The 27395-nt window shown below is 25.2% G+C and overlaps 1 protein-coding gene across 1 annotated transcript; it reads left to right on the top strand.

The window, feature by feature from the left end:
- Window positions 1-63: 63 nt before the first annotated feature.
- LOC122503280 (nuclear factor 1-like) lies at window positions 64-25495 on the top strand. The gene is made up of 2 exons (XM_043613754.1): window positions 64-1035; window positions 25316-25495. The coding sequence occupies exons 1-2, from the start codon at window positions 955-957 to the stop codon at window positions 25493-25495; spliced, it is 261 nt and encodes an 86-aa protein (XP_043469689.1). The 5' UTR covers window positions 64-954.
- Window positions 25496-27395: the final 1900 nt, after the last annotated feature.

Below are 27395 nucleotides of genomic sequence, written 5' to 3'. Positions count from 1 at the left end.
TATTTTATCGCTTGAAACTTGCCGTACTGAGATTTTCTTCCCGAGGAAGTGAGTGAGTGAGTGGGCATCGAGTTTGCGCGAGATCAGAGAGCTTTTACCACGCCGACGCCGACGCAGCAAAAATCCAAAAGCTTCGAGTCGGCGTAGTCTGGGACCTGACGTCTCTCCGTTCGGGGGGAAAAATCTCCACCGCACGGGGGTTTATAACACAAAAGAGAAAGGAGAGAGAGGAGAAAGATTATTCGAATAACGGAAACGAGACCGTCGACAACGGATAGTCGAGTGAGGAGTGTGGCTCGCGTTAGATAGGATGCGTGTGCCTGGGTGCGGTGTGCCACCACCCAACAATAACAATCAATTAACAACAAATAATAAAAATCAAGAAAATATTTTCAAAAAAAGTCAGGAAATTTCCAGGCTACATCATCAATTTAGGGGAACTAATCATCATCATAATCATCATTATCTTCTTCGTCACTATCATCATCAACATTCAAGGTCTTTAGATCAGCAGAAAATTAGGATTTTCAGAACGGAAGGACACTTTGGTCCTTCCGTTATTAAAAAAATTATTGAGAAGAGAAAATTTTGTGGAATCAGAGAATACGATTGTGAATTGAGATAATTTTTCTTTTACGAATCTTTCGCTGTCTCTTTCTCTCTCTCTCTCTCTTTAATAAAATTAAAAAGAGAAGTTTGTTTTTGTTTTTGTTATTTTTGCAAAAAAAAAAAAATAAAAAAGGTCCCGCGCGCTCTCACACACACGGGGACCAACGATTTTTCTTGATTCAATTGTTCCGCGGGACCAATTGAAACCGAGAGTGAGATTTCTTTTGCGAGTCCATCATTTACAATTTGGCAGACACGACGTTTAGAAAACTGAAGTTCCAGGCCGAGGAGTGCCAGCCAGGTGTCAACCGGCATCAGCCTGGACCACCACCGTCCCAGCTACTCATGTTCATCCCGGATACTCTGAGGAGCTGCATGGTGGAACCGGATGTCTCGACTTACCTGCAGGCCCCTTCCGTAGGACAGGTGCTTAGATTAGATTCATTTGCTTATTTCGTTTCTTGGCCGCTTTTTAATTCAGAGAAAAATAAGCTTCCTATGAGGGGTTGATCGCTTTCTGTTTATTTTCATTATTGCTTTCTTTATTTTTATTTTTTATTTTTATTATTTTTACTATTTTTACTATTGTTATTAATTTTTAATTTTATTAATTTTATTTTTTTTATTTCATTTTTTTTGTTGATATTTATATTGCTCCTTTATTTTTGTAACAGTTTCTTTCTTTTTGTTTTACTCCTTTTTTTCTTTTAATCCTTTTATTCCTTTTATTCGTTTTCCCTTCTTTTTTTGCGTTTCCTTTTTCTCTTTTTACTCCTTTTCTCCTTTTATACGTTTTTCCTTTTATTCCTTTTTATACGTTTTTATTTTTATTCACTTTTTCCATATTTCCTTCTCTTTTTGCGTTTCCTTTTTCTCTTTTCATTCCTTCTGTTCCACTTTTCCTGTTTCTTTTATTCCGTTTTTTGTTTTTATTACTTTTCTTCCTTTTTCTTCTTATTCAGTTTACTACAGTTTTCTTTCTTTTTCTTTTTTGCTTTTTCTCCTTTCATACCTTCTGTTCCATTTTTTTCCTCTTTTTTCTCTTTCTATTCTTGTATTTTATTTTGTTCTTTTTCTTCTTCTCCTGTTTTCTTCTTTCTTTTTATTCCATTTTTTCTTCTTTTCCTTTTTCCTCTATTTTCAGTCTTGTATTTTCATTCTTCTTCTTCTCCTTTTTCTTTTTTATTCAATTTTTCCTTCTCATCTGTCTTTTTCTTCTTTTCCTTCTTTTTTTTTCTTCTTTTCATTCTTTTTTCCCTTTTTTTCTACACTTTTCCTTCTGTTTCCTCTCTTCATTTTTTCTTTTCCCTTTTTATTTCTTCTATCCTATTTTTCTTCTTCTCCTGTTTTCCTTTCTCCCTTTTCATTTAATTTTTCCATCTTATCTCTCTTTTAATTCCTTTTATTCCATTTTTCTTTCATTTTCTTCTTTTCCGCATTCCTTTTTTCATTTTCTCTTTTTTATTCCTCTTATTCCATTTTTCTCCCTTTCTTTTTTCGTTTTCCTTTTTTTCTTTTTCTCTTTTTACACTTAAAAATAATTTATTTAAATCAAATAACCGATTACTTGATTATTATCAATTAAATATTTACTTGAATCAAATAAGTTTTATTATTAAATAATAAACTATTTAATTAAATAATAAACTGTTTAATTAAATAATAAATTATTTAATTGAAGAATTGAATTTAATGGTATTCGCTTCAAACACTGAAATTATTGGTTCAAATACCATTTAATTGCCTCAAAATAAAAATTATTTGTTTCAAGTAAATATTTAATTGCACTGAGAGAACGATATATTTGAATCAAACATAATTATCTTTGTTATACAGTCAATCAAAAATTATTTTTGAATTAATTTTAAATTGATTTTAAATTATTAAATTTTGATTTAATGCATAATATGTTTGATTCAATAAAAATTATGTTTAATTCATTTTTAAAATAAATTTTGATTAAATTATATTTTTTTGGTTGGCTCCATATTTTTGTATCAAACAAAATTTTTTTTCTCAGTGTGATAATAGTCAAGTAAACGGTTATTTGAATCAAATAAATTTTTTCTTCAGTGTATTTTACAGAAAAAGAAAGAAACAGGAATAAAAATTTCTTTTGATTCTCTTTTCTTTCTGTTTCTTGTTATTTCTTTTTTTTGTCTTATTTTCTCTGAGATTAGGCGAAAATTTATTTACTAATTTTTTTCAGTAATTGCGTAATTAATAATTATTGTAATTATAGTTAAATATTGATAATTAAAAATCAAATAGTAATTGTAGAATTTTAGTAATTAATCTAATTTTTAGAAAGGAAAATTAATTTTTTCTGACGAGGGTAAAAAGGGAAAATTAATTTTATATTTCCGAAAATGTATTTAGAGGTCACTATCAAGTTTTTTTTCCCTATAATTAACGCTGTACGGCTTGTAGGCAATGGGCGAATAATTATCTCTTCACATAATTAGATAGTTGATAGAAAATTTGTCAGCTTCTCTTTTTTTCATGCTACTAAAAATGCATCATAATCTTCTAATTATAACAAAAATTTATCGCTTGAGCGAAAATTTCGCAGCGCACTAAATTTTTTTTATCTGCAGTAATAATGATAATAACAATAATAATAATAATAATGGTAATATTATAAATGTATGTTAAAATCATTAATTATTATTTATATTATTGTTATATTATGAATTATTAAATAATTATTAATATAATTTAATATCTAATCTAATTTTTTAAAATTATTTTTTATTTAACAAAAATCTTGTTTAATTTATAAACAAATTTTAATTTCTCTTTACTTAAAAATAAAACACAAATTTCGAAAGATCAATTGAAGAAAAAATTTTTTTTTTTGTTTTCTGAAGTTAAGTTGACAATTTTTTTTGAAAAATCAGAAGATTAATAAGGCATATAGACTGCTGAACACGTACGAGGGACTCTTATACAATATCATGAATGCACGCAAACCTGTCCAATTGTTCCGCGTGCTTGTCATCCCGATCGCACGTTTTTTTTTACCCTATTCTTGGAAGTCTCGTCAGCTGATTTTCAGCAGTGCAGCAATCACACTATATACCGCCGGTACTATAAATACTATTGTGATAAAAGAAGATCGCTTTATTAAAAAAAAAAAAAAAACTTTTACAACTTGTCTTGAAACCAAACCGACGGCAATCGCAATTAAAAGAAAGGGTTTTTAATTCTCTCAAACGTTTTGCAATCACGAAAGTGAGAAACTTTCTTTCTTTTTTTTCTTTTTTTGAATAGAGCAGGAAAGTCTAATCTGGCAAATTAAGTTCGGATTTTAATTTTTTACCCGAAGAAAAACGATGAAATGGTATTAAAACAAGTAGTGGAGAAAATAAAAAAGGGTAAAAAAAGAATACAGAAGAGGAGAGTAGAAAAATGTTTATATATTTGTAGGTTTTTTTGTTAGAAAAAAAATATGTGAAAAATTCTAGAGAGCGGAGAAATTAGTGAAAGATTAAAAACGGAAAAAGTTTTTTCCATTTTAATTTAATTTTTTTTTATTTTCAATTTTCGTGGAAAAAGTTGGTTATAATTTTTATATCTAAATTTAAATATTATTTAAATTAAAAAATTTTAATATATTTTAAAAAACGAAAATTTGAAAAAGTATCGAATAGCATATAAAAATCCATTTGAGAGTAAAAAAATCTATTTGAGAGATAAAAAAAATACAGAAAAACAGAGGAGAAAAAATTAAAAATTTCTTCCGTTTCATTAAAAAATCAATTTTGTTCGAAAAATATATTTTTTTTATTTTATTTTATTCAAATTGAATCGAAAAACACGGCTTTTGATAAACATTGTCCAATGAATATTCTATTTTATTTCGATTGACGACAAAATTGAATCGGATATGAAAAAAAAAATTGTTTTGTTTTGATAGAAAAATATCTCTTTTCACATTGCGCTGAAATTTTCTTTGAATGACGGAAAGGAATATCGATACAGATTTTCATTTCAAATCAAAATTCGTTTAGTTGATAAAAAAATAATAGAAACAAAATAATAATTGTAGGGTAAAATATAATAGAATTGGAAAATAGAAAAAATAATAAATAATAAAAATTAAAATAAAAAAAAATGAAGTAATTAAATAAAAATACAATAAAATTATATGCAATAAAAATAAAAATAAAAATAGTAAAAATTAAAGAAATTGATGATTAAAAATAATGAAAATAAAAAGCAAGAAGAATATTTTTTAAACATTTTTTTAAAGTAAAATTTTCCATTTTGTCGTCAATAGAAAAAAAAAATAAAAAGCAAGAAGAATATTTCTGAAAATTTTTTTCATACGTTAATTTTTCAATTTTGTCGTAAATTAAAAATAAAAATAAAAAGTAATAAGAATATATTTTGGATATTTTCATGTAAAGTAAAATTTTTCATTTTGTTGTCAAATTAAAAATTGAAATAAAAAGCTAAGCAAGAAGAATATGTTTTGGACATTTTTTTGTAAAGTAATTTTTTCCATTTTATGGTCAATTTACAATTTTTGGGAGTCTCGATTTTCTTCCTGTAAATATATTTATTTGCCATATATAGAGAAAAATATTGAAGAAGAAAAAAAATTGAGACGAGAGAGCTGGATTGGAGATGAAAGTTCATTGTCCTCTCGGTAAACCCGCGTCATCAGCAAACTTAGAACAGTCATTAGCGCGTCGTACACGACATTTATTTGGGGTGGTGCATCCTCTTTTCTTTCCCCCTTGATATACCTTAAGCATAAGCTTCAAACGTTATTTCCCTCTGCCTTTGACTCCGTTTGCATAATATTACATGGGGCTTTCCTTAAAATTAGATTTGAATCCAAACATTTCGGCTTTCCAAACAACATCTAACAACTAATAACCAGCCATTACCAAAACAATTTAAAAGCTTTTCTCTCCTCTCTCTATATTTTCACCGTCTCATCCCATATTCCATTTTCTGACAAGAGAAAACTCGTGTAAAATGCATACCAATCATTTGAGACGCATTTTTCTTTTCCATTCAGAGACAAACTATAACGTGGTGAAAATTCCTTTCCTTTTCAACTTAACTCAATTTTGAAACGTTTAAATAAAAAAAAATCCTTCGTTCAAAAAAATTTTGTTTGGTTCAAAATTGTTTGATTAAAATTTTATTTGGTGCAAAAAAATTTTATTTCCGTCCAAAAAAATTTGTGTCTAAAAAGGTTAAAAAAAATTGAAACAATTAGAGTTAGGATTCTAATTGTAACAATTTTTGTTTAATTTTTCAATTTATGGTCAGACACCAATTTTTTTTAGTACTTTTAATATTAGTGGTAACGTACGATTTCAGTCAGACGAAACTCTTTGGAGTTTCCTATAATTCAATAACTGTAGAAAAGGACAATTCAAAAAAGACGAAAGAATTCCGATTTAATATAAATTTCTCTCGAATGAAAAGAAAGTTCAGGAAAGACAAGAACTTTCAAAGTTTTTTGTAATTTTATTATTAGTAGTGACGGTCAATTATAGTCAGACATTGAAAATTTGTTTCGAATTTTAATATCCGTTGATTGGGGAAAGACAAAAATTATTTTCTTTTTGTAGAATTAAACTAACAGTTATTTTCAAAGTTTTTTGTAATTTTATTAGTAGTAGTGAAGGTCAGTTATAGTCAGACTTGAAGAACCGTTTAATTTTTTAGTAGCAAGAGTCGATAGTAGTCAGACATTAGAAATTTGTTTCGAATTAATTAAAAAAATTGAAAATAACAGTAGCAAAGGAAAATAATGTTTAGACAAAATTTTTTTTTCAATTTTACTATTAGTAAGAATTTAGTAGTGAAAGACAATTATAGTCAGACTCAAAGAGGTTTGTTATTTTTTTGCATCAGTAGTAAAAGTCAATATAAGTCAGACATTTTTTCAGTCAACGTCGAATGGACGAAAATTACTTGTTCTTTGTTAATTTTTTATACTAGTAGTAAAAGAAGTTTGTGGTCAGACAGTCAAAATTGTTCCAATCTTAATGCCAGACAAATTTTTTTTTTCCACAGTAAAAATTTATCGATATTTGAAGGAGGATATTTTTTCTAAGTAGTAAGAGTAAATATCAGTCAGACAAAATTCAAATATTAATATAGTTTATTGAGGTATTAGAAGAAACAAGAAAAATGATTCGAATTTTAATTTTAAATTTTTGTTTTCCAAATAAGTTAATTTGAAATTTATTTTTTAATACAATTTTGAGGAACAGTAGTTAAAGGCGCTTTCATTCAGACAAAAATCGGATGAAATCTAATAAGCCCATTGTCAGCGACACTTCAAGCAGAAGTTTTCTAAGATTGTTATTTTTATGAGTAGTAAAGGTCAGTTTCAAGTCAGTCAGAAGGTTATTGTTATTTCCTGTACTTTTTTAGCACCAGTAGTAAAGGAAATTTACTATCAGACTTCTTATACTTTTTCGTAATTTTCTAACAGTAGTTGAGGACAGTTTCAGTCAGACTATATATTCAGACAGAAGGTATATATTTGTCTCACAGCCAAATGGAAATTTGTCACAAATAAATTTTATTTGGTTCAAGTAAATTTTATTCGGTTGAAAATTTCAAATAAATTTTATTCGTTTTAAATAAAATTCATCTGGATCACTTTAATTTTATTGAGATCAAATTAATTTTATCTGGTTCAAATCAATTTCCGTCCAACAAAATTTATTTGTCAAAAGAAAATTTTTATTTGCTTTAATTTCATTATATTTCAATTATTTTAGGAATTTTAATAAACTTCTTTGCAAAATTCAATTATTTTCATAAATAACAATATTCATCACAAGAATTCAAATATTTTCAAAAGTAATAAAATTCTTTAAAAAAATTCAATTATTTTCAAAAATTTTAACGAATATCTGGTCAAGAATTCAATTATCTTTATAAAATAGAAAAAAATTTTCGCCAAAAATTCAATTATTTTCAAAAATTTAAATAAAATTCTTTGCAAAATTTAAATTATTTTCAAAAATTTTTTGCAATTCAATGATTTTCAACATTCACTATTTTCATATAAAATTCATCAAGAAATTTAATTATTGAAAAAAAATTTTGATACAATTCTACGAAAACATAATCAATTATTTTCATAAATAATAAAAATTCATTTAGGAATTCAATAATTTTCATTGCAGAATTTCAAATTTTTGGAATACAATTTTAAATAAATTAGTCGAAAAAGGCAATTATTCTTAAACATTTTATTAAAACTTGACGAAAGAATTCAATTTTAAGAAACATTCAATTATTCAATAAAATAATAAAACTCTTTGCAATAATTTAATTATTTTCATAAAAAAAATTTTAATTCGTCGCAGAAAATCAGTTATTTTCAAAAAATTTTTAATTAAGCAAAAGAATTCAATTATCTTGATAAACAACAAAATTCTTCTCATAAAATAATTTATTTTAAGGAATTTTAATAAAATTCTTTTCCAAAATTCAATTATTTTGAAAAATATTAAAATTCATGACGAAAATTCAATTCTTTTGAAAAGTAATAAAATACTTTGCAGAAATTAAATTATTTTCAAAATTCTTTTAAAATTCTAGTCATAAATTAAAGTATCTTTATAAATAGATAGTGAAATTATTTTCAAGAATTAATTTATTTTTAAAAATTTTAATAAAATTTTTGGCAAAATTCCAATTATTAAAACAAAATTTAATAAAATTCTTCTCTTGAATGCAATTATTTTCATAGTTTTCTATTTAAATTCTTCTCCTAAAATTAGTTGTTTTTAAAAATTTAAATAAAATTCTTTAAGTTTTTAATTATTTTCAAAAATTGTGATAAAATTCCTCAATTATAATAAATTTCAGTTAAATTTGAATTAAATTTCTTAAAATAATTTAAATTTGTAGAAGCATTAAATTATTAAATAAATAATTTATTTTTGTACTTAAATAATTGAATTCTCTCAGAATTTTGTAATAAAAATTGAATTAAAAATGAATTTCGGTTAAAATTTTAGATAATAAATTAATACTAAAAGCATGGATTTTTAAAAATAATTAAATTTTGAAAAGGTTTCAAATTAAAGTCTTTAAAAGTTTAAAATTTGTAATACTTTCAACATTTTTTTGAGTATAATCATTTTTAGAGTGGAACAGAATATTCTTTAGGGTCAGGAAAAAAGTAAAAAATTTTGTCTTGAAATCAGGGAAAAGTCAGGGAAAAACAAAGTTAAATTTTTGTGGCAACCCTGTAAATGTCAATTTCAGTCAGACAATTAAAAATGATAAAATTCCATTTTTTTATATTTAAGTTTTTCTCTGAGTAGTAGTAAAGGCAAGTTTTAGTAAGACAATTTTTAAAAATTCTGAAAATAAATTTTTGGGTTTAATATTCAATGTGGAGAATTCCAATCAGTTGCAATTTTAACAAATTTAAATCAGTGACAGACGTTTTGTTTTTGAATCAGTTTAAAAATTTTACTAATTCAGCAGTAGAAATTTTTTTTCCTCTGAATTAAAATTTACTGATTTATCAATCAGGAAATTTTAATTGATTATTAATTATTTATTTATCAATCAGGAAATTTTAATTGAGTACTAATTACCGATTTATCAATCAGGAAATTTTAATTGATCACTAATTACTGATTTATCAATCAGGAAATTGTAATTGATTACTAATTACTGATTTATCAATCATGAAATTTTAATTGACAACAAATTATTGATTTATCAATCAGTAAACTTTAATTGATTTGTAAGCAAAAAGTAGGTTACAGATCGAAATTACAATTAAGAGTTTTAATTTGAGACTATTAAAAATTAATTAAGTCAATTAAAGAATCAGTTAAATTGGTCGAATTTAGGAGAAGTAGTTTCAATTGGTCAAACTGCTCTGTCTCTCTCTCTCTCTCCCTCCTCGATTCAGTAGTAAAAGTAAACGTTCGATCTGACCTTTGTAATAGTATCAAAAATGAGAAGGTAATTTTTTTTATTGGCGAAATAAAAAGGAAAACAAAAAACAGAGGGAAACAATGCGGCACGAAACTGAAAATTTGATAAGTCTTGTAATGGTCTCGAAAAACGAAAATCTCTATTTTGTTTTTATCATACAGACATGGAGGAATGTTTCTCCTTTGAACTTGTTTCAAGAGAAGATGACATTCATTCATGTGGAAGTAAATATACTGTGTATATATACCATAATCATCTCTCTTTTCTCTCAGTGAAATTGTGTAAGAAACGAATTCTTGTTTCTGGCCAATTCACGTTGTGCTTTCTTCTCTCCTCTCTCTCTCTCTCACTTGTCTATTTCTCTTTCTCTCTCACTCATTTGTCTTCTCTCTCTCTCTCTCTCTCTCTTTCCTTAGGAACTGTGCATTTCGTTTCTGTGCTTGTGTCTATGTTATGTCCCGCCAGACAGAGAGGAGTTTGGCTATCGATCGACTTTCAACGGCAGTAGCAGCAGCAGCAGCAGCAACCGCGTGGTTTCCTTCTCTCTTGTTCCTTTTTCTTACTCTCTTTCTTTCAATTCGTACTCCATTGCCTTCGGTAACATGGTCCAAGGTATGGACGTCGAGAGACGTAAAATTTCAAACTTTTCTTGAAATGTTTAAGGGGCACTTTTTTATTATATAAATGTCCTGGACTTTTCACTTTTTTTTTACTCTCCACTCTCTCTCTTTTTTTTTATTTCAATTCTCCTAAAATCCATTGTCATGATCTTTCGTGAATTTACACGATATTATGACACTATTAAGATAACATTCTTTCCAGATGATGTGAGGAAGCATTATTTCTGAATTACTGCGGATTTTTTTTTCATTTCTTTCTTTAATTTTTAATTAAAGAGAAATGTCTTTTTATTAGGAGATAGCGAGTGGAAGTTTTAAGTGAAACGTCTCTCTCTCTTTCTCTCCCTCTTTTTTCGAGAAATTAATGGAGAAGCCATTTATTTTTCTCCGATTAGTTTTTTTTTATCTATGTCGTGAATTCAATATTTAATTTTGAAAAATTAGAAATTAAAAAAATTAAAAACTACCAAAGTTTAAAACTACAAAATTAGAAATTGAAAAAATTATTAATTAGAATGTTGGAAATTAAAAAAAAATTACTTAACAAAACAAATTATTAACCTAAACAATTTGAAATTGAAAAATTAGAAATTAAAAATATAGAAGTTAAAAAAATTATCAACTAAAAAAATTAGAAATTAAAAAGTTCTGAATTATAAAAAATATAAATTAAAAAAAATATTAACTAAAAAAATTAGAAATTAAAAAGTTCTAATTAAAAAAATTATTGACTAAAAAAATTAGAAATTGAAAAATTAGAAATTAAAAAAATTATTAACTAAAAAAATTAGAAACTTCAAAGTTAAAAATTGAAAAAATGCTTAATTAAACAAATTAAAAATTAAAAACCCTAAAAATTAAAAAAATTTCTAAACAAAAAATAATTAACTTAAAAAAAAATTAGAAATTGAAAAATTAGAAATTAAAAATCTAGAAATTAAAAAAATTATTAAATAAAAAAATTAGAAATTAAGAAGTTTGGATTTACAAAAATTAGAAATTAAAACAGTTATTAACTAAAACAATTAGAAACTATACAAAATTAGAAATTTAAAAAAAATTATAAATTAAAAAAACTAAAAATTAAAAAAATTAGAAATTAATTTTCAATTTCTTATTTGACATTTCATCTTTTCTTGGACTTGAAAGATTTAAACATTTTTGAAAAAAAATAAACTTGTTGTTAGTTTTTTGAAATTTCTGTCAAAATTGAGTTCTTCTCTGAATTTCCTCGAGAATTAAAATTATTTTGCAGGAATATCTCTCTACCTCTTAAATTTAATTTTTTACACTCCAAAAACTCCATTCACTTCTAGAGAAATTTATTTTTATACAAAAAGGAGTAATAATTTAACACAAAAACTAAAACCGCATTCTCTCTTCTTCCAGTCTAAAACTAAATCAGTGAAATTGCACTGAAAATTTCTGAAATTAGAATAATTTTCTGTGACTTTGTTCAAATTTTTATTGTAAACTTTTTGGAAATTTTTGATTCGCATTTGGATTTTCAATAGAAATTGTTTTTAATATAAACAAAATACAAATTTACTAAAAAAAAATTTTAATCTTTTTCTCTTTTTCTTTTTAAAACTAATTAATATGAATTTCAGTGAAATTCCACTAAAAATCATTAAAATTTAACTAATTTTCAATAAATCTATTTTCTCGTCTTTAATTAGTGAAGTTGCATTGAAATCAGTTTAAAAAATGACTTTTAAAAAAAATGTGAATGAAAAAAATAAAAAAAAAAATGTGAATAACAAAAAAAAATTTTAAACATTCTGTCTTCTTTTCCTTTGAATAGATTCACTTAAAATTAGTCAAATTTTACTGATTTTCTGTTGGATTTCATTAATTGAAATTCAGAAAGAAGAAGAGAGAATCATAAATTTTTTTGTTAAATTTTTATTCTTATACTATTTTATTAAAAAAATTCTATTGAAAATAATAGTAAAAAAATATTAAATAGAAATTTTTTGTTATTTTTTTTCATTTTTTACAAAAAAATTTTTTTTTTTAATACAAAAAAATATATAAATTCATCAAAAAAAAATTTAACAAATCTCTCTTCTACTCTTTAATTGAAACAGAATTCTATCCGGAAGTCAGTGAATATAGACTGATTTTCATTGATTCTATAGATTCCAATCAGTAAAATGTTGAAAATCATTTTTAAAAATAACAGATTTATCGAGCTATAATTTTTTTAATTGTTGATATTTGACACTTTTTCAGAGACTCTATTCTCAAGATTTCAATCATTCAAACAATGAAAATCATCCTAAAAAGTCACTGAATTACTGAGATAATTTTTTTAACTACTTAATTATTCATTTTTTTATTTTTATTTATTTTTAATTAGTTATTTAGAAAGTAAAAAACCATTTCAATAAAAAATATTTAAAATTTCATTTATTTCTCAATTATTCAATCAGTGAAATAGTGTTTGATAATTCAGTCGTTTTTAACTAGTTTTCAGTATAATTATACTGCTTAAACTATTGAGAATAGAATTATTGGAAATAAGTTAGTTTTATTTATTTAAAATCAGTAAGTTTTCAGTGGAAAAGATAAATCTTACTTTCTGTACACTTTTGAATAAAAACATTTAAATTAGAACCACTTTTGACCGAATTTTAGTGTTGAGATTATGATTTTAAGTCTTAAAATTGATTTAATCTACTTATGAGCTTAAAGACGCTAATTTTTTTCAGTCTTGAAATTTAACTAATTTTCAATTTAACTAATTTCACTGAACGATAATTTTCTTTTAACTAATTAATTATTCAGAAAATAAGAAAATCTTTAGAAAAAAATATTAAAAATTTCATTTATTTCTCAATTTTTCAAGCAGTAAATATTGTTTGATAATTCAGTCGTTTTTAACTAGTTTTCAGTCAAATTTGACACCTTAAAATAGTGAGAATAGAATTACTGAGAATCAATTAGTTTTCTTTTTATTTATTAGCAATTTTTTAGTGAAAAAAATAAATTTCACTTTCTGCCTGCTTTTCGATAAAACCCATTTTACTTTTAAATCCCCTTTGACTGAATTTTAACCATAGGATTATAATTTTAAGTCAAAAAAAAAAAAAATTTCACTGAATCTAGTTTCAATCTTAAAAATAGCATAATTTTCCACATGTTTTCTTATATTTTTAAATATAGTTTAAAAATATTCAAAAAATTAGAAATGTACGAAGCTAAAAAGAAAAAACCCCCTTCAATTCTCTCATTAGACTTTAAGTCTCCGGTATTTTCCTCTTCAACGTTTTTGTATTATAATTAGAATGAAACACACGTAATAACGGGAGTAATAAGTCCAAAACGGAGAAATGAAGATGGGAGCAAACGCGAGTCTTTTAGGAGGAGTGAAAAAGGGAGAAGAGGAATGAGAGAGTGAGAGACAGAGAGAGAGAGAGGAGGCAAAAGTTTTGTGCGGTTAAAAAGGTGGGGGGGGGGAGAGAAGAGGGAGAGTAAGAGAGAGGTTGCGTCGGTTCGAGGGCAAATCTAGTAAGCTAGGACAAGAGCTATTAATAACTGTTTGGGGTGCCGTACCTGGCCGCCGCGCGGTGCCTTCGGCGCGACTTGCGTCTCGATACGCGCGTTTCATCCACCGGCGTCTCAGTGTCGTCGCGACGATCAACGTCGTCTCCGTTTTGTGCCAACGTCTACCACACGGTTTATTTCAATAAAATTCAAAATTTCAAAGTCAAAATAAGAAAAGAAGAGAGGAACAAAAAAAAAAACGTGTCACGAAACTAAAAGGTTAATAAACCCCCCCCCCACCCTCTTACCCAGTGGGTCGTGAATCACATTTTTTTCTAAACGAAAGTGTATCAAATAATCCAATGGAGAAATAAATAGAAATATTTTTATTTATTTTTAGAATTCTATTTTATTACGCGTGGAAAGAGAAATACTTCATTCTCTTTTTTTGGAATTCTCTTTTTCTTTGACAACATTGCTCCAATTTTTTGGGGTTTTCTCTTCTTGTTTCTAAACTAAACCTTTTGTAATCTGATTCGCAATTATAAATTAGCAAATAATTTTTGAATCAGTGATCCGTATTATTGATTATCTGAAATTTTAATCGGTTTGAGTGGAGCATTCTCTGAGTAATTAACATACACTGTTTGCATTTTTGGGAAATTTTTCCTGTTCGGAAAAACTATTTTGAAAATTAAGTGCCTTATTCAATTCTTTAATAATTGTGGGACTTAGAATTGGTGAAATAGAGTGATTATTGGTCAACTTCTTTTTGTTGTTGTATTTATTGTTTGGAGATGTGATAAATTATGTGAAAGCATTCCTCACTATATTGCATTTTGTCTAATTCATGAATCATCAATTCATTTGTCCTTGCTGTCTGTTTGCTTTCGACACAAGAATGGCTAAATATAGCCGAAACATATAGCATTCTTTTCTACAATATCTTATTTCGAAAATCATTAAAGGGAAGCGATTTTTTTGTTCTTGATTTTGAAATCATAAAGTTTCTAAATTTATGATATAAATACAACACGTTTGTCATCAGCATCATCTTCAAATATTGTCTGTATGTTGTGTCCTGGTATATATATAGGCTGCTGTGGTACATCGTACGGTTGATGCTGCATATTCTGATAGCAGAATTTTGCTACTCAAAGCATCAGACTTCGATGCTAATGCAGAAGCTTTTGATATTAAAGCAGTATCTCTATAATCTATCTGCAATTAGTAAATATTCTGTTCTGCATATTTTCTTATGCTGAATTTTGCTGCTGAAAGCAAATTTTGTTGTTAATGCAGAAGATTCTGCTATTGGACCAGTTTATCTTGACATTAATGCAGAATTTTGCAGCTAAAACAACATATCTTGATATTAATGCAGCATGTTGTTACTAAAGCAGCATTTCTGAATATTAATGCAGCTTTTTCTGCTACTGTACTAAGACAACATTTATTAATTTTTGAGCAGCATTTTCTGCTCCTAAAACAGCATATCTTAATTTTAGTGCTGCTTAATTTGGTACAAAAGCACTATGTTCTAATATTAATGATGAAGTTGCTGCTATTAAAACATCATATCTTAATAGTGCAGCACATTCTGTTACAAAAGCAGCATATCTTAATTTTGTTAATGCTGCATTTTCTGAAATTAAAACAACATATCTTAATATAATTGCATAGTATTCTGTTATAAAAGCAGATGATGCTGTACAAAGAGAATATTCTGATGAATTAGTAGCTGTTCATGCTGCATTAGTAACAAATGCTGTACAAACAGAAAATTCTAATCTCCTAATATTCTGATATTCATTGATAGATACTTGAAAGATTTAAACTAATTGAAAGATACTTTTGCTAATACAGCAAGAAATCTTAATTTTACTGTAGAATTCTGCTCGTATTGTATGATACTACCATTACTGCAGTTACGATGCTATTAATACAGCACAGCATACAATTGATGCAGCATAAAATACTGCTATCACTACTGCTACTACTACAGGATAAAATACTATCCTACATTTTGTGAAATATACTCTGCTATTAACGTAGCGTGTTCTCTTATCATTGCAAGATGTAATGTTATTACAGCACACCGTTTTATCAATACATTTTTAATGTAAAGGTTTTTTATTGTAAATGTTCTAAGTGCATTACCTGATACTACTGCAGCATAATCTAGTACTAATGCAGCATTAATTTCTACTAATACAACATAATTTTATACTTACACAGCATCATGCTACTGTATCCTACTAATGCTATACATAAACCTTCATTACTGCATCTGAATCTGACAATAATTCATCTAAATCTGCTATTCGTACAGAAGAATCTGCTACCTATAGAGAATAATCTGCTGCTAATGCAGTATTATTTGCTAATTATACAGCATCATCTGCTACTGATACAACATAAAAAAATTAATGCATAAAAATCTGCTGCTTGTACAAAATAATCTGCCATTTGTATAGAATAATCTTCCACTCGTGCAGAATAATCTACTACTAATTCAGCATAATTTTCTATTTGTACAGCATAATTTTCTACTGTTGCAGCATAATTTTCTACTTGTACAGCATCATCTGCTATTAATTCATTCGAATCTGCTACTTTTACAGAAGAATCTGATACTTGAGAATAATCAGCTACTAATGCAGCATAATTCGCTAATTGTTCAGTATTATCTGTTACCAATGCAGCATAATTTGCTAATCGTACAGCATCAACTGTTGCTAATGCAGCATAAAAAATTAATGCATCACAATCTGCTATTATATTTGTGCAGTATAATGTACCACTTGTATCAAATATTCGACCACTTGTATAAAATATTCTTCCACTTGTATAAAATAATCTGCTACTTGTACAGCTGCTATCTGCGAATTCACAACAATTTTCTACTGATGCATCACAGTTTTCCACTGATGTAGCATACTTTTCTATTTGTATAGCATCATCTGCTATTAAAGGAGCATAATTTGCCACTAATGCATCATAATCCGCTACCAAGCAGATTTTTGCCTTTATTGCAAACTTAAACTACCATTGATAAACAGTACAATACATAGTACAGCATGAACTCCTGCAACCCATTCATAAAACTCTTCCTTTCGTCAAAAATCTGTTAGCTTCTAAACTACAAGATCCACAGACTTTTAATCATCCAAAGGATTTTTTTCGGTTTTGGCAAAAAAAAATCAAATAAAACCAATCAGTTACCTCGTTGTCTAAGGGTATCTAATAGACTTTCAATTATTGACACGAAGGAATTTCGGTTCATTATCATTTTGCGCAGACTTCATAGAACTTGTTAATCGTTATTCTCTCACTCCACTATTCTATATAGTGGTTTATACCATCAAAATAATCTGATGTTGAACTTAAGGTGAGCTTACATACCTGAAAAGCAGAGAAGTTACAAGGGCTGTTGTACAACCACAATTGTGGATCCTCAAACTTTAGTTCCACTAACTTTACAATGACTTGTTCAACATTCAAGGGAGCGCATTTAAGGCAAAGAGCTTTGTTAAGTTCTATGTACTTCTTTTTGCTCACCCTCCACAAGTTTTATTAGTCCATTATTAAAAGAATTTATTGTTCAACCAAAAATTTGTTCACCTCTTGTTCTAAGTTAATTTTAAATTGGTTTAGAAATTCCCTTTTCTTTGGGTTCTATTATTGTCAAGTTCTCCATTTAACGAGTTCTGTAGTTTACAAGTTTTCTAATTTATAATTTTTCTTATGTTACTAGTCCCTAGTTTATGAAGTTTATAAAGGAAAGTTATTTTATTAAGAAGAGAACTTTGAAATTTTATTACCATTGAGTTAATTTATCAACTAAAAGCTATTTTTTCAATTAATTTCAATTCTCACATTTCGAATGAAACGAGTGAAAAATTTTTATAAAATAAAATAAAAATTAAAGGACAAAATTTGCGAATAAAAATAAAATGGCTTTTAGAGGAATGAATAATACAACAACAACCTGCCACACTGTGTCGTCTTCACATCGAGTGTCATTAAAAAATAGCTCCTCTCTTTCCACGTCATTGAGGACCGACAAAAATAGTACAATTTATTTCTGTACAAAGCAAAATCCCTCTGCTTTCTAAACTCTTAACTCAAAAAAAAAAAAAAATTCTTAAAAGATTTAAAACTTTCTTGAAACTTTCTTCGGCTTACATACTATTTTTCATCTGTAATACAAATGTCATATTTGCAAATATTCTTCGGCGAATTTTTTCCCTATTGTCCTTGCTAGAAAATAAATTTGAATTTTTTTTCTCTCTTCTTTTGACAGAGATTCTACAGGCGGAAAAAAATGCAAATTGGTTTTTAAAAAATTTGGAAAAGTTTACGAAAAAAGAAGGCAGTGTTTTTCAAAGTGAGAAAATATTGGAGAATTATTAATTTTTAATAGACATTAAAATTCGTGCGCGAAATTGAGCGCACGACAAACAAATGAGGCCTCGATCATCTTACATTAAAGAGGCGGAGGAGTGTTGTGATTATTACGGATACTACAAGAATCAGTGCTTCTGACAGCTGGACCGACAGTGGAATAGAGAGACGGTAGTGTGCAACAGCGGCCGCAGTGCTTGCGAATACTCGATGGTTGGTGTCGTTAACGCTTTTACGCGTCTAATTTTGTCGAAAACGAGAAAAAATCGTTCTTTATAAGGAATATTTTAGATAAAAATTATTTTACTCAAAAATTATTCAATAAAAAAAGTATACAAAAATTTAAATAATAATTTGGAATGTCCCAATATATTTATATTATAATTATAAAGAATTGGCAATAATATTTTGTATTATAATTATAATACAAAAATTATTTGATATAAAAAGTATTTTATATATCTAAAGAGAATTTTATACGAAAATAATTTTATATAAAAACTATTTTATATGCTAAACCCAAGAAAATTTTTATTTAAACCAATTATAAATGTCTCAAAATTTACTTAAAGTAAAGAAAATTTATTTGAAAGAAACAAAATTTACTTGAAGCAAGTAAAATTTATTTGAATCGAATAAAATTTACTTGAAGCAAATAAATTTATTTTAAACAAATATAATTTATTTAAATGAAGGAAAATTTATTTAAAGTAAATGAAATTTATTTGAAACGAATAAAAATTATTTGAACCAAATAAAATTTGTTTAATCTTTAAACGAAATAAAATTTACTTAAAGTAAAGAAAATTTATTTGAAAGAAACAAAATTTACTTGAAGCAAGTAAAATTTATTTGAATCGAATAAAATTTATTTAAAGCAAATAAAAGTTTGTTTATATCAAAGAAAATTTACTTCAAGTAAATTAAATTTATTTTAACCATATATAATTTATTTAAAGCAATTAAAATTTATTTGAATCAAATAAAATTTGTTTACACTTTGAACGAAGTAAAATTTACTTAAAGTAAATAAAATTTATTTGAAAGAAACAAAATTTACTTGAAGGAAGTTAAATTTATTTGAATCGAATAAAATTTATTTAAAGCAAATACACTTTTATTTAAACCTAAGAAAATTTAGTTAAAATAAATTACATTTATTTCCGCTAAACCTAATTTATTTGAACCAAATAATTTCTTTAAAGTAAATAAAACTTATGTGAACCAAAAAAAAAATTTATTTTAAGTAAATAAAATTAATTAGACCAAATAAAATTTGTTTAAACTTTGAACGAAATAAAATTTACTTAAAGTAAATGAAATTTATTCGTAAGAATTAAAATTTAAGTGCTTAAAGCAAATAGAATTTATTGTTACCAAATATTTATTGGTATCAAAGAAAATTTATTTGAACCAAATGTAATGAATTTGATTCGAATTAAATTTATTTGAAGCAAATGAAATTACTCTGAAACAAGTAAACTTTACTTGAAGCAAACCAAATTTATTTGAACCAAACAATTTATTTGAACCAAAGGAAATTTATTTAAAGCAAATAAAATTTATTCGAGGGGAATAAAATTTACTTGAAACAAATAAAGTTTACTTGAAGCAAATAAAATTTATTTAAACCAGGTAAAGTTAATTAAACTGTATGTGAAATATTTCTTTTCTTCTGGGTGTAAAAATTATTTTATTTAAAAATTTTTATAATTATTTTCCATTATTATGTAATTACCATAATAAGGGAAAATTTTCAAATTTACTAAACTGTAGGAGTTGTAATAATTGTGGGAATTTTACATTTCGCCTGAAGGAGTAAAATATTTTTCTGACGCATTTCATAAAGTTTGTGTCGCTTGAGCGATGTGAGACTCAGTTTCTCTACATCTGTTACTTTGGAATTCAAAGATGCAAGCTTGAGATAAATCAGAAATATACTATTTCAGTTGTTCTATCTTTTGGGGAAATTTGCCTAGCGAAGCTTTTTCGATGAAATGTATTGCTGAGACAAGAAAGTCGTTTTGCTAAATTATCGTCAATTCAGCTAAAAATATTTATTAGATCAAGCCCTTAAGATTATTGCTTCAAAAAATTTATTACTATTCTATGTTTATTTATTAGTGTTCCAGTATTTATTACTATTCTTTATTTATTTATTGCTATTCTATATTTATTTATTTATATATTACTATCCTTTGTTTTTTATTACTATTTTTTATTTATTTATTTCTATTCTTTGTTTATTTATTACTAGACTGAAAATAAATATATTTTATTCAAATAAAAGATTATTTAAGCAATCGTTTAATTTATTTTACTTTTTAGAACTTTATCATCAAATAAATATTTATTTTATGCCAATTAATATTTGTTTCAATTAATATTTATTTAAATTAATATTTATTTATTTTTTCTTAAATGCGGTGTCTGCAAAAAAATACCTTTTCAAAAAAGATATTTCTATTATTTCCGATAGAATTTGGGATGAAATGAAATTTTTTTCACTATAAGCAGAATTTTTAAATGGACCAAAGTGTGAAAGTTATAAAAAGCAAAAAAAGAATAAAAAATTTTTTGCAGATGGAACAATTCTGTTTTCATAAATGTCAAATATAAAGTCTTTCGAAATAGTGAAATTTATTATTTCATAGCAATTTTATTTGAATGTAGTTTTTTTCTACAGCTTGGGGCAAATTAGATAATTTTATTTCTGCTTTCCATTATTCGTGTTCGCTGTTTTAATTTTTTTAATGCCGAGCATGTGTTTTATAATAGCAACGACCATAATAAATTGAGATTAAATAATTGAAATAAGTTTAGACAATAAATTACGATTTTTATTTCCATTGTTGAAATATTATTCACTTGAAATTTGAAGAATAATTTTTTATACTTTCCTTCATTTTAATTCAAATTTTTTTATATATTTTTTTTATTTTGGTTCAACTTGCATTTATTAGTTTTAAATAATTATTTTATTCTATTAATATTAATTAATGTTCAGAAAGCTTTTTTATTATTATTACCAGTAATAATTCGATAATTAATTTATCAGATACTTGGCTTAAGTATTAAATAAATATTTATGAAATGAATATTTATTTATGAACTATTTAGTTTTAGTTATTGAGAAAAATATTTTAGTTACAAAAAAATATTTCGTTTTAGTTGTAGAGGAATATTTTTTAGTTGAAAAAAAATATTTAGTTTTAGTTATGAAGAAATAGTTTTTTAGTTACAAAAAAAATATTTTTTTAGTCATAAAAAAATATTTAGTTTTAGTTATAAAAAAATAGTTTTTTAGTTAAAAAAAAAATATTTTTTTAGTCATAAAAAAATATTTTTTCCACTCCATACAGACAATGGAAATATTTACAAAACAACATCGCGTGTTACATGGGCAATTTCTCTCTCAAAATCAAGATTAACCTCTCCTAAATCAACATCAATAATTGTAAACATTTAAGTGCGGTAAATGAAAACAATTTAGTGATTTTGTCAAAATGAAAATGAAAGGAACAATTGAAAAATAATTGTGGCCAGTATTTTATATACATAGAAATGGAAATTAGATGGATAATATATGCATATGTATTAAAACATTTGAATGTTATCCTTTCTTAGCCCCCTCGCCCCTCCCCCTTTCTGCGTAGCATGTGGCATCGCCCCAAGCGCGTCTAGTATTCGTTCCTGGTTCCGGCACTCTGTCAAGTGCAGTTGAATGGCCGAGATTCCACGATAAAACTCACGGGAAGAGTTTGTGTCATGCATATAGGAAGGGAAAAGAAATGCCTTGTATTACACGTGCAAGGTCAAGTAGTAAGGGACCTTGAATTTGCAAACATTACCTTCATATAAGTACTTTGTCTCCAATCTGTGACGTGTGCCCGCAGATGAAAAAGTTCTATAGAATTTCACTAGAACGGTTCTATACAATTTCTACATGAATTCTACTGATTTTTAATTAAACAGAATTTAAATGCATGAAATAACATTTTTCAACTTTATACTATTGTGTATTTAAATTTTACATTTGATTTATATGACAAAATTTAGGGTAAAAATTGTTTTTATCATTTAAATATATATTTAACTTAGTAACAGGACTCGAACCAGTGAAAGTATTTAAAAATACGGATATTACGGACCAATTACTGACAAAAATTTAACCACTCCGAGACAAATAAGAGAACATTTTACTTAAAATAAAAGTACAAATTAAATTTTTTCATAACTATAATAATTAATTATTATTTATAATAGTTAATTATTTATAATAATTAAAAATGGCAAATTGATAAAATAATTATTTTATATTATAAGAATATTGTGCTTCTTTAAAATTATTTTCATCATTTCAATTATTCAATTATTATTTTTAAGAATTTTTCACTAAAACATTTCTTTAAATCAATTAATTTTCAAAAAAGTTCCTCTACAATTTTCAAAATCCATTTATTTACAATATTCAATTTTACAAACATTCAATTATTCGTAAATTCTTCAATTAAATATATATTAGAAAATAAAAACTGCAAATAATATAAAAAAGATTCAATTACACGTTTTCAAAAAAATTAATTTCAAAATTCAATTATTTCTAAAAATTTACGCTATATTTCTATTATTATTCAATTACTATCTTAAATTTTAACTGAAATTCAATTTTTAAATAATTTTTTATTAGAAAATTCTACTAGAATTCAATTATTTAAATACAAAAATAAATAATTTATTGGATTAATTTGTTTTTTATTTTTGAACATAACTGAAATTTTAAGTGAAATTTATCTTTAAATCAAATTTTTATTAGAAAATTCTACTAGAATTCAATTATTTAAATAAAAAAAATAATTTATTGAACAATTGTATTCTCAGAAAAATGTTTATCAACAAATTTTTATTAATAGAATTCTTTTGACGAATTTTAATAAAAGTTCTAAGAATAATTACACTTTTCAAGGAATTCCATTAAAATTGTATTAAAAAAATTGAAATTTAGTATTGAGTTTTATTAATTATGAAAATAATTGAATTCCTAAAAGAAATTTTATTTACGAAAATAATTGAATTCCACTAATTCCAGTGAAAATTTTATTACGTATGAAAATAATTGAATTATTTAAAAGAAATTTATTAAAAATTTTGTAAATAATTTAATTCTTGTGAAATTTTGCCAAAAATTTTATTAAAATTTTTAAAAATTATTGAATTTCGAAGACGAATTTTATTATTTATAAAGATAATTGAAATATTGACGAGAATTTGTTTTTAATTTTTGCACATATTTGAAATTTTGTGAAGAATGTTTATAACTTTTGAAAATAATTGAATTTCTGCAATAATTTGTAACTTCTCCAAAATTAAATTTTTTTAGTGTTAACTAAAATTTTTCTATATATCCATTATTTTAAATTTTAATTAATTTTTGAAATAGTTTTTCACTTTTTTGAGAACTTTCAAATTCATTTGTTTTTAACTGAAATTAATTTTTAAATCAATTTTTACTATAAAATTCTACTAGAATTCAATAATTTAAATACAAAAAATAATTTATTATGCATATTTGAATGTTTCCTAAATTTTAATTCTCATAAAGAATTTTATCAACAAATTTTTAAATAATTAAATTGAGGAAAATTTTTGAAAATAATTGAAATTTTGACAAGAATTTTTAAGAATTTATAAACAAAATTAAATTTCTGCTAAGAATCTTATTACTTTTGAAAATAATGGAATTTTGCAATCATTTGTAATTTCTCCAAAATTTTCCAATTTATATCGTACAATTTACGAACTTTTTTCCTTTTTTAATCAAATTACGAACTTTACGGACTTTACGGACCTTTTATAAAAATACTAATTTTTCCGGAAAAATTTTAATGTAAATTCTTCTTGAAACTATTTACTTTAAATAAATTTTACTTTCTGGAAATTTTCTAATAATAAAAGTTTTTGAATGTAACATTTCTTGCAAGTAAAACTTTTCTAAAGTGATATTTTACTTAAAATTTACTTAAAGTAAAATTTTTTTGGAGTAAAAATTTATTTGTAGTAAAAGTTTCTTAAAGACAAATTTTCTTAAAGTAAACTTTTCTTACGGTAAAAGCTTTTGGAGTAAATTTTTCTCAAAGGGAAGATTTCTTTAAGTAAACTCTTTCCATAGTAAAATTTACTTGAAGTAAATGTTTCTTAAAGTCAAAATTTTCTCCAGATAAAATTTTCTTTGAGTAAAATTTACTTGAAGCAAACGTTTCCTAAAGTAAAATTTATTTGAAGTTAAAGTTTCTTAAAGTAAAATTTAATTGAAGTAAAAGCTTTTTAAAGTAAAATTTATTTGTAGTAAAAGTTTCTTAAAGTATCTTTTCTTACAGTAAAAACTTTTGGAGTAAAATTTTCCTAAATTCAAGTTTTCTTTAAGTAAACTTTTTCCAAAGTAAATTGTACTTAAAGTAAACTTTTTCAAAAGTAAATTATACTTCAAGTAAACTTTTTCCAAAGTAAATTGTACTTTAAGTAAAGTTCCACAAAGTAAAAACTTTTTCCAGATAAAGTTTTCTATGAGTAAACTTTACTTGATGTAAAATTTTCAAGTAAACGCGTGAAACTATTTTCAATGTAAAATTCCCTTGCGAAGTGAAATTTCCATCGAATTACCCCAGAAAAAAAGTAAATTCTTCTCCCCTTTCTCTCCTCCACCTCCGTAATCCTTCTCTCAAGTTCATTTACTTCTAATTACTCACTCCTAATTACCATTCTCGACTAACAGCTAATTATCTAATTGGTATTTTGTTACCAATTATCCGTCTGATAAAATATCCAATTGCGTAATTATAAAAAAAAAAGAAAAAACAAAATATCAGTTTCCTTCAATTTATAAATTGCTGTCGTCAATTTATAAAAATTGCTTCTTATTCCGGAAAAAGAGGGAAATAAACCTAAAATCACTTCCTTGAAGGCACCCCTTTTCTTCTCGATCTTATGACAAAAAAAAGCCACACTGTCTCCAACCCACCTCTTTGTTTTTACTTAGAGAAAATTGAGAGAGAAAGAAAAGAAAGGAAAAAAATGACGATAATAATAATAAAAAAAAAGATGCATGGAAATAGTGACTGTTATGCCCGTAACACCGAAAGTAGCTATTGTCTGATGGTTTTTAAATAGGTGGAGAGGCATTAAGAGCGATGGTTAAATGAAGTGGACGGTGAAGTGGAACGTGAAATGGACGTCTTTGATTTCAGGATGAGTTCCATCCATTCATTGAGGCCCTCCTACCATTCGTGAAGTCATTCTCCTACACGTGGTTTAACCTACAAGCGGCAAAAAGGCGTTACTATAAGAAGCACGAGAAACGGATGAGTCTCGAAGAGGAACGACAGTGCAAAGAGGAACTCCAAGTGAGTAATATTCAATTATTTTAATGTATTTACTATTTTCTACTTTTTTTTTTTACTTTTTCCACAACTCTCTTTATTTTAATTATTCATTTTTTTACTACCATATGTTTTTTTTACTATTTTCTATTTTGTTACTACTTTCTATTTTTTTAATTATTTTCTATTTTTTTACCATTTTCTACTTTTACTACTATTTTCTATTATTTTACTATTTTCTATTTTTCCTACTGTTTTCTACTTTCTACTATTTTTTATTTTTCCTGATGTTTTCTACTTTTTACTAATTTCTATTTTTCCTCCCTATTTCTATAGCTTTCTACTTTTTTAAAAAAATGTTTCTCTATTTTTTCTCCTTCTTGATACATTTTTTTCTACTTCCTTAGACTTTATTTGTACAATTTTCTATTTTTCTACCATCCCCTATTTTTCTACTATTTTCCATTTTTTCTATTTCTTACTATTTTTTAGTTTTCTACTATTTTCTTTTTTTTCTTCTGTTTTCTACTTTTCTTCACTACTTTTCTATCTTTTCTCCCTTTTTTCTACTTCTTTCCACTTTTTTTTTTACTATTTTTCTATTTTTTTCTACTTTTTTTACTCTCAAAGTCTACATTGTTTTTTTTTTACTAATTGAAGAGTGCGTATTCGTTTACCAATTAAATAGAACGAATTATACTACTTTGAAGTAGAAAATGTCATATTTGAAAGTAAAAAAATTTATTAATTGAAATAGCCAAGTTTTACTATATTAATTAATAGATATTTTACTATGAAATTAATAATTTTTTTTACTATAAAATTAGTAGTTTTCTATTATCAAATTAGTAGTATTCTACTAATTAAGTTTAGTAGTTTTAATTGAGATATAAATTTTGTACTAAAAATTAGTAAAATTCTTTACTATTTAAGGGGATTTGAACCTTGATGACGTCACAGTTTGTGCAAAGCATTAGTTTTAAATCTGTGACGTCATCATGGTTCAAATGCCCTTAATTTATTAATGAATCCGCACTCTTTAGTTAGTAGAAAACTACTAATTTAAATTTAGAGTTTAGAAAAAAAGTAAAAAAAAAGTAGAAAAAAATAAGAAAATAGGAAAAATATAGAAAAATAGTAAAATAAAATAGAAAGAAGTCGGAAAACGTAGAAAAAATAGGAAAATAGTAAAATAAAGTAGAAAAATAGGAAAATAGTGAAACAAAGTAGAAGAAAATAGAGAAAATAAAATAATAGTTAAAAAATATACAGAAGAAAAAAAATGAGAAAAAATAAAAAAATAGTAAAATATAAAAAAGAAGTAGAAAAACAGAAAAAATAGAAAAAGAAAATGGAAAAAGGAGAAAAAATAGAAAAACAATCAAACAAAGTAGAAAGAAGTAGGGACAAGGAAGAAAATAGAAAAATACTAAAACAAATAAGATGGAAATAGAACAAAAAATAGTAAAATAAAGTAGAAAGAAGTAGGAAAACGTAGAAAAAAGTAAAAAAATAGTAAAAAAAGTGAAAAAAATAAAATAATAGTTAAAAAATATAACGTGGGGAAAATGAGAAAAAATAGAAAAATAGTGGAACAAAGTAGAAAGAAATGGGAAATAGGAGGAAAAAAAGTAAAATAAAGTAGAAAAAAATCGGAAAACGTAGAAAAAATAGAAAAATAGTAAAACAAAGTAGAAAAAATCCAAAAAATAAAATAATATTTAAACAAAATAGAAAAAAGGATGGAAAATTAGAAAAATAGTTAAAAAAAGTAAAAAAAGTAGGAAAAAGCACAAGAAGTAGAAAAAATAGAAAAAATAGAAATTAAAAAAAGGAGAACAAACAGAAAAATAATAAAACAAAGTATAGAAAAAAGTAGGGACAGCGATAAAATAGAAAATTGGTAAAAATGTAAAAATAGTAAAAAAAAACAGAAAATAGAAAAATT

Source organism: Leptopilina heterotoma, unplaced genomic scaffold (genome assembly GCF_015476425.1).
Source record: "Leptopilina heterotoma isolate Lh14 unplaced genomic scaffold, ASM1547642v1 Lhet_253, whole genome shotgun sequence".
In the NCBI taxonomy this organism is placed as follows: domain Eukaryota; kingdom Metazoa; phylum Arthropoda; class Insecta; order Hymenoptera; family Figitidae; genus Leptopilina; species Leptopilina heterotoma.
The sequence above is the reverse complement of the archived record's forward strand: the minus strand, read 5'-3'. Positions and strand labels throughout refer to the sequence as shown.

Excerpts from the sequence above, each read along its gene's own strand:
- LOC122503280 (XM_043613754.1), top strand. The coding sequence starts at position 955 with ATGTTCATCCCGGATACTCTGAGGAGCTGCATGGTGGAACCGGATGTC. Across the intron at positions 1,036-25,315 it reads AGGCCCCTTCCGTAGGACAG|GATGAGTTCCATCCATTCAT; the intron begins GTGCTTAGATTA and ends CTTTGATTTCAG.